Source organism: Equus caballus, chromosome 16 (genome assembly GCF_041296265.1).
Source record: "Equus caballus isolate H_3958 breed thoroughbred chromosome 16, TB-T2T, whole genome shotgun sequence".
Classification (NCBI taxonomy): domain Eukaryota; kingdom Metazoa; phylum Chordata; class Mammalia; order Perissodactyla; family Equidae; genus Equus; species Equus caballus.
Genome location: NC_091699.1, coordinates 67,256,126 through 67,264,536, shown reverse-complemented (window position 1 = coordinate 67,264,536; position 8,411 = coordinate 67,256,126). Strand labels below are relative to the sequence as shown.

At 50.3% G+C, this 8,411-nt stretch overlaps 1 protein-coding gene across 2 annotated transcripts; it reads right to left on the bottom strand.

Moving 5' to 3' along the window:
- Positions 1–361: 361 nt before the first annotated feature.
- Positions 362–6,664, bottom strand: EOMES (eomesodermin). 2 transcript variants are annotated; one of them, XM_001493356.4, is made up of 6 exons: positions 5,708–6,664; positions 4,522–4,676; positions 3,731–3,852; positions 3,124–3,282; positions 2,977–3,038; positions 362–2,157 (listed from the first exon to the last, which is right to left on the bottom strand). In XM_001493356.4, exons 1-6 carry the CDS (start codon positions 6,577–6,579, stop codon positions 1,476–1,478), a joined length of 2,052 nt encoding a protein of 683 aa, XP_001493406.2. In that variant the 5' UTR covers positions 6,580–6,664; the 3' UTR covers positions 362–1,475. The 2 variants fall into 2 exon arrangements, with proteins under 2 accessions (XP_001493406.2, XP_005600939.2); XM_005600882.3 differs by having other exon boundaries at positions 362–2,214; positions 5,708–6,657.
- Positions 6,665–8,411: the final 1,747 nt, after the last annotated feature.

Genomic DNA, 8,411 nt, shown 5'->3' with positions numbered 1-8,411 from the left:
GAAAAAGCCCAGAGAACGTGGCAGGGCCCGGAGGCCAAGGGCTGGGGGCTTGGATTAACACTGGCGTGGGCAATCTTGCATCTCGGCAATCCCCCTCCCCCACCCCCAATACCCATTGTCCAGACTTCCCGGTGGGGTGAGGAAATAACCCCATTCAACGGCAAGGAAAAAAGAAGATAAACAAAAGCATCTCCACCCCCCTCATGATTACAGTGTCCACTTAGAGATTCTATAGGCTTCCATGGTGCTAGGGGGGATTGTCGGGACAGTGTTCATGCTGGAGAAGGGTGGAAGAGGACGCAAAATAAGATCTTTAAAACAAAGATTAAAACCCATAGGACAGAAGACAGAGCTATGCCTGTTCCCTTAATGAACCACATTTATTAAAAATGACTAAGACTGTACATAAAAATCCAAGATCTCTAAAAAGCCTATAGGAGCTGTGGCATCAGGTTTTTAGTTTCTTCACATTACCAAGTTGGGTAGTGGGGTGGGGAAGGAAGAGGATGAAATAGGAGTTTTCCTTAAACACGTTTCAAGTTAGTACAGAGTAGCTGAATACATTCTTAACTATCTAAGAAGTAAACAGAACATTCCCAAATATCACGGGGATGATGAGAGAAACTGTCCCCATGCCTCTGCAGCTGTTGTCAGGTGATTTGCAAATTCTTTACAAAGCCAAAGCACCAGTTTTACATAATCTCAGACACCTACGTAGACTATTTGTACAATATATTCCACATTATGCTACAGTGTATCTAAACACACCCAACTGTACACTTTAAAATTCTTTTTTTGGCGACTCCCTCCCTTGCCCTCTCCTGAGTCCTAAGAGGCGCCCAGGCATGCAGCAGAGGCCTAGCAAGTGAGGCAATCCCGAACCAGGGCAAACATGGCTTGTTGCAAAAGCCTAGGAGGAATCAAAGTCAGGCAAAACCAGCACCTTCACAAAAGTTTTTCTTGCCTCCCAGGTCTCATATCTTTTGTCCCTAGCAGAAGGTAACAGCAAAAAGTCCCCTGTTGAAGCTTAAGACCCAGCCCTTCTCTTCCAGAAGGAAAACACCCTACCACTCTGGGCTTCTATTTGCTTACAGATTTACAAATAGAAATTAGAACCAAAGCTTTCGACTCCTTTGATAGGGCTCAGCACGCGGTTTTCATGGCCCGATTCTCTGAATGTTTAGTGTCTCCAATAAATAAATCCAGAGCCTTGAATAACCTTCAAATTTTAAAACATTTTAAAGTCCTCCATTAACTTTATTTTAAAAAGAAAAAAAAAATGCTAGGCTTGTTTCAGTTACCTGCAGCAATCAAAAAGCTTTGGCACCTTCTTTTAGAGAATTGCACAAAACGGGACGCATCAAGGTGGAAGGCAAACGTCTTTTTTGGCAACCTAGGCAAAGAAGACAACAAAAAAACACTACCAAGTCCATCTGCCAAAAACTAGCTCATTTTTACGAGCTTAAAATAACTCTTTAGGGAGTTGTGTAAAAAGCATAATAGCCGCCCATGCCTTTTGAGGTGTCTTTACTGTACTCTTCTGTGTTAATGTCCTCACACTTTATAGAGGGGGAGTTTTCATTACTAGAGGTGTTAGGGGACAGTCGCCTTCGCTTACAAGCACTGGTGTACACCCCCGAATCATTGGAATCGAGAGACTTGATGGAAGGGGGTGTCTCTATCCAGGAGGAGCTGATTTCTTCTTTGACTTTCTCTTTGGAGAGTTGATCTTCAGAGAACACAGGGGGGCTTGTTCTGGAGGTCCATGGGAGTCCAGCTGCCATCTTTCTCTGATAAGAACCTCGACCTCCCCACCCGGCCATTGCAGGAAAGGTTGGGTCAGGATAATAGCCCAGGGCATGGGATGTCTGCAGGGGCAAGGACTTAATGCCATATGGGAGCAAGGTGCTGGAAGTATATTCAGACTCATAGGAACCGATGTCTAGTTTGTTGGTCCCAGGTTGCTGGACAGGCGTGACAAGCCACCGCTGGGGAGGGTTGGCCACCTCTTCGCTCTGTTGGGGTGAAAGGAGGCCGTTGGTCTGTGGCACGGTTCTCTCACCATTATAATATCGGGCTTGAGGTAAAGTGTTGACAAAGGGCTCCGGGAAGAAGGACTGAACGCCGTACCGACCTCCAGGGACAATCTGATGGGATCTAGGAGAATCCGTGGGAGATGGAGTTAACCTGTCATTTTCTGAAGCGGTGTACATGCTACAATATAAAGAGAAACACTTAAAAAAAAAAAAAAACCCAAATGTTCTCCCCAAACAAACCACCTCCCAGAAATCAAAAAGGCTCCCATACTGGGCTCTGTATTGGGAGCACTGGTCTGTTGGAGCGGAGGGACAGAGGTAGGAGATGCACTGGCCCATTTAGCTGGACTTTTGGCTCGTTGGGAAAAATTTCCCACCACATAAGAAAAAACTTCCCCCCAGACAGTGAGTATCTAAACTATAGAAAATCCACCTTTGCAAGTCCTAGAACTTGAAGAACTCAGGGCAACTCTCCCTTGTCAGCGTGGTGGAAGGAATGCTGGTTGTGGGTGTTAGAAGTCCCAGATTTAAAAGGCATTTGCAGGGCCTTGCTGTTTGATGTTGTGAAAATTACATGCTCCTAGTTTCAGGTTTTTCTTATGTAAAAAAAAAGAAGGGAGAGTACTAAGACCTGCTCCTGAGAGGATAAAAAAGTTGGATCAAATGAAAAGGAAGGTATATAAATGCAGATTATGAAAATTTCAAATCTCCACTCAAACGTTAAAAAAAAAGCTCATTTTTAAGCCCTTAACATTTCTTTAGAAATTAACAAAAGCCTCCTGTGCAAATTCTAAAGTAAGATTAGTCAAGGCAAAAAATATGCAAAAATAGGTAAAAATCCCAAACATGAAAGCTCTTCCTAGAATTTGTTCTCAGAAAAGTGATGATGTATGTCCTGTCCAAAGATGATCGTGCAAGTAGGAACAAAAGCTGCACTTACGAATCATAGTTGTCCCTGAAGCCTTTTGCAAAGGGGTTATGATCAATCTTTAGCTGAGTTATCTAGAGAAGGGAGAAAAATAGTCATTGAGTGCTTTATCTCACTGGACCTAGCTTTAGCGGTCCTTGGGGTGTTTGGGACACTCACATCGGTGTTTTGGTAGGCCGTCACTGCAATGAACTGCGTTTCTGAGAAGGTGAAGGTTTGAGTCTTTGAGGGCTCATTCAAGTCCTCCACGCCATCCTCTGTAACTTCCACAATGTGCAGTCGTGGTTGGTACTTGTGTAAAGACTGTAAGACTATCATCTGGAAATGGTACAGAAGAAGAGTTGCCAAATCTAAAAAGTCTCTTAGAGGCTTCACAAAACTAGATTTTGACAAATTATCTATTTTGGAACGGGACGCCTGCTTGCTCCCCACCAACAGCTATCTTTTTCTCTTGCCATTTTTAAGATCTTATCATTGCCATTTTTGAAGCGTAAAACACAGCTGAGTATGCGTGTTTGACAGATGCTCTTTCCTCTTGGTTTCCTAAGCCCCCAAAAGATTTCAGTATTTCTGTTCCTAAGAGTCAACTCACTATTACTGAAATCCAGTAAGAAAGTGAAAATGAGAAAAGTCAAAAGGAAAAAAGGTTAGAAATAGGCGAGCAAGCAGGTAACAAGTGCGAATATTATAAATATGGTGAAGAGTATGGAAACTCTTTATAAAAGAGATCTATAGCCAGAAGACACCTCCTCCTGTGTCACTCTACCTGCGAGTTGTTGTTATTTGCGCCTTTGTTATTGGTGAGTTTTAATTTCCCAAAGGAAATCTCCTGTCTCATCCAGTGGGAACCAGTATTAGGAGACTCTGGGTGAACATACATTTTGTTACCTAAGAGAAAATGAAACAAAACACAAAACCCAAGCATATAGGGCTGTTTACAAATGGAGGGAGGGGAAGGATGTCTGTTACCTAACGGGCAGGATTTAAGAACTAGACTTAGACAGCACAAGTCTCCCCATCGCTAGCTGCTCAAGAAGGCCAATGGGGACCAACCAGACTCCATTGACATCCCTCTCAGGCCCCCTGTGCTTCCAGCCGTCCTTGGATAAGGCACTCATCTTAATACCACCTCAAAATATAAAAATGGAGCCAACAGGAGATGCCTTTTGAAGGCCAATTTGGGGCCTTCTAAAGCTGGAAGGGCAACATCTGGTGGAAAGTGGTTGGATTTTTATAGATGGACTCAACCTTGAGGAGGGTTTTCTCAAGTGAAGATTAGAATGCCAGGAGCCCGTGCCACCTGGAGAGTTTATAACAATTTGTTTCTCAAACGGAGAGATTCGAGGGTGGAATAGGGTCACGGTTAAAGTTCTATATATTAGAGGCAAGAAATCTGACTTTGTAATTCTCTCCCTCAATCAACACAAGGAAACTCAAACTAACACCTTTAGACCCCAGATGGGGGGTGGGGAGGAGAAATGCAAGATTTCAACAAGAGTTGTCTGAGTCAAGGATTCGGCTCCCGCTCCTCCCCGCCCGGGCCTCCTCTCTCCTCACCCTGCATGTTATTGTCGGCTTTGCCGCAGGTCACCCACTTGCCCCCCTGGAAGCGCCAGTGGTTGGGGTCCGCCAGCACCACCTCTACGAACACGTTGTAGTGGGCAGTGGGATTGAGTCCGTTTATGTTGAAGCTCAAGAAAGGAAACATGCGCCTGTGCAAGAGAATAGAACCAGAAAAGGCGATTTACATCCGGATGCCTGCGAGCAGGCCTGTACTCGGCCAGGATTGCAGACCCCGGGGTAGGGTCGGAGTTCGACGACATTTAGAAATGCACAGAATGAACAGAATACCAGCAAACAAAGCGGCCCTTCCTATGTAAAATGTTTTTGAATTGACAACTCTTGGATCATCTCTTTTTCGAAATAATTTACCTCAAAGTCAATATTTCCCAAACTCACATGCTTCTGCACCCTCTCCCCACTCAACTTCTCGACCTTTTCGGATGTTCATTAATTTTTCTTCTGGGATGTTAAAAATCACTAATTTTTATACGTACAAGTACATTGCGTCGTTCTTGTCAAAAATTTAAAAAATTCTGCTGGTAACGCTAAAAGTCCCCTTTGAGCGCCTCTCTCTCAGAACCCACTGTTAGCAATTGGATGTGTATCAGAACTTTCTCGTATCTCACACACCAGCCGGGCAAACTTGGCTCCAGGGCCTGCCTAACCAACCACCGGGACCAACCCTCGGATGCCGGCGCTCTGGTCCTCAAGCCCATCTCCCGGAGGCGCCCCACGGAGATCCTGGCGCCTAAAACTGCAGGAGCCCATCTACTGCGCTCAGGGGGCCAACTCTTGCGCCTTCCCCCCATATGAGGCTCCTTGCCGGCATGCAGGGGCCAGGGTACTGCCGAGCCGGCGGATCTAGTAAATCCAGCTTTGTGGGCAAGCCTCAATTTCCATTTCCGCCTCTTTCTGGTCAATCCAGATGAGAGTGACCGGAGGGGTGAGGCGGGGAGGGAGGGAGCAACCGTAACTTTTGCACCCTGCACAAACCGCCGGTGCGCGGACAGGGAGAAACACCGAATTGGAGACGCGGCGTCCTAACTTACCGCACGCGGAAAAACCCTCTCCAAGCAAAGTGCAGAGCGAGTGGGCACAGCTCCCTCACCCCCGACTGTCCCCAGGATCACACATTCATTCTTTACCCCCGCGCCCCGGGGCCCCTCCGCGCTGCGCTCACCTTCCCTGTTTCGTAATGATCATCTCGGTTTGGTGGCGGTGGAATTTGAGCCACAGAGGCCGGTTGCACAGATAGACGTGGGCACGGAAGCCGGAACCAGGAACCCCCAAGCCCCCCAATCCTCCGCAAGAACCCGCAGCTGCCGCTCCAGGGTACGGCCCGTAGAGCGGAGCCCCCTGGCTGTACTGATAGGCGCCCGGGCCGCCTCCCCCGCCGCCGCTGCCGCCCGGGCCACTACTCGCGCCGGCTCCCGGGCCGAACTGCGCTCTCCCGGGTGGGCACACAGCCGCGGGGAAGCCGCCGGGGGGCAGCATGGAGCCGTAGGGGTAGCGCGCCCCGTTGGGAGCCGGGTACACAGATCCGTGGGCAGCCCCGGCCGCCGCCTGGTATGGGAAGAGCGAGCAGGGCGCGGCCAGTTCGGAGCCCTGCGGCCCGGGGGACTGGAGGTAGTAGCGCTCCGAGCTCAGGCTGTCCATGGAGTAGCGCGCGGTGGCGGCGGCGGCAGCCGCAGCGGCGGCAGCAGCTGAGGGCAGCTCTTCCTCCCCGCAGGGGGAGCCCTTGCGGCCGTCCGGGGGCCCTGGCTTGGCCACTGCCGCAGCGCTGGCAAAGGCGTCCCCGGCGTCGGCGTCACTGAGCATGGCCGCGGGGGCCCCCGCTCTGGCAGTTGCGGGCTCCCCACTCCCTGCCTCGCACGAGAGGCTGCCGGAGAACTTCTTGGGCGCTTTGTCTAAGTCCAGCCTCTGAGGCGAGGGGGCCGCGGCGGGGTGGTGGCCGGCGCTCCCGCCGCCGCCGCCTCGCGCGCTCTCCAGCGGATAGAAGTGCGCGCCGGGCAGGTTCACTGAGCTCACTAAGAGCTGCTCCCCTAACTGCATGCTTTGCAAAGCGCAGACGGCAGCTGGCTGCTTCCTCTCCTCCCGCGGTCTTATTATAAAGGCAGGATGGGGGAGCCAGCGCCCTCTTCCGAGGGGAAGGTAACTTCCCTTTCCTCCCTTGCCGGGGCTACCCACCTGGCGGCACGAGGGCCGTTAAGGCGCGCACTCGCGCGCCCTGATCCCAGGGTCCTTTCCGAAAGGAAAGCGCACTGAGTTTGAAGGCAGGAGGTGGAAATTGACAGAGAAGCACTCTCCTTTTCCTTCCCGGTCCTTCTTGCCTCTCTGGACCCCTACCCTCCTCCCACACTTACACCCAGGAAAAAGAGGACTTAGATCTCTGTCCCCACCCACCCACCAGCGCTAGCTAGCCTTTCTGCACTTCTCGGCTGCCAAACTATCGGTCAAGTTGACCACTTGGAAACTTGCAGGCTGTCATTGGCTGCTTTATATATGTGCGGCCAGGGAGGGGCTTGGCGGCCCCACAGCCCCAGAACCCTCCTATTGGCTGATGAAGGTGACACTAATTCAATTAGGCATTTACTAATTGGATCAAGTCTCCCGCGACTTTCTTTTCCTTTAGCCTGATTTTTTTTTTTTTTTTTTTTTTTTTTTTTTTTTTTGGAGACTCTGTCCTGCTGTGAGAATCAGTCCGGGTCTCCGTATTTCTCTGGGGTTTAGGGGAACAGGGTTTGGGGTCTCTGTAGCGGGGTCCACTCTTGGCACAGAAGTCATCTCAGTGCTCCGAGTGGAGGATGCAGAGGCGGGAGCAGGCTTAGAGGTCAGAGGGAGAAAGGCTCTCCAAGGTGATGCCTTACAGGGAGGCACCGGTCCCTGAGGGTAGGAATCTGGGGAGAGTTGGAGAGGGGTCCAAGCGAAGTCTCTTTCCTCATCAAGGGCTGTAACTTCAGGTACATTTTCCTCCCGATGGGAGAGGACTCCCTGGCCTTCAACACACAGGAAACACTTTGTGTCCCGTCTCATCCTTTTACTCAATAGAAAGGGTTTGTGGAGAGGAACCTCGAGCTGAGCTTTTGGGATTCTGGGGACGGCGAGAGCACACTGCCATCCTTGAGGACCGAAGCCCTCGGCTTATAAATCAGGAGCCCTGGTGGGGTGGGATACTGGGAACACCCTCATCACCACGCCAACACGCCTTCTTTCAGGAGGCAATCACTTTTACTCCCCACAATTTAAAATCCATGCAGCTCAGTTTCCCTGAGTCCTGGACCCTCCCCCCCCCCAATCTGCAGTTGGGCCTGACATCGAGAAACAAAGGTTCCCCAGCAGCCGCGCGGTTAAGATTCCCTGCGCCTCTCCTCTGCCGCGCAACACAGAAGGTAGAATAATTAGTGAAATAATCAGTGTGATATTGAATTAAGCCTTTTTGCCCCAGCTGCTTGTTTCTCCCCTGCGTTTCCGCAGACAGTAGAGTCAAGAGTGGAGCCGTCATATTTTATTGTTTTATTATTACGGGGGGGGGGGCATGTTTCGTTGCGGATAAGGAAAAGCCTGAATATTCGCTGTTAATAAGCAATTACAGACGCGGTTTGTAATCGCTCCGGGAGCTCATTTTCCGGCTGAGATGTCGGGACTCTGCTTTCCCAACCGAACGCGATCACACGGGAAACTCTTCGCCCACAGCAGATGAGGCGGCCGCAGGATTTGTTGAGCGCGCACACGCCAGTGCAGACGGCTCGAAGCTTTCCTACCCAGGTTCAAACCACAGCAGCACCAACACCTGCATGTCCGGGTTAGAGAGCGAGGCGGTCTTTAACGCACTCGGACGCTCCAGGGCGTTTGCCAGTTTTTTTGCGGTGGTGAAAACCCAGGGC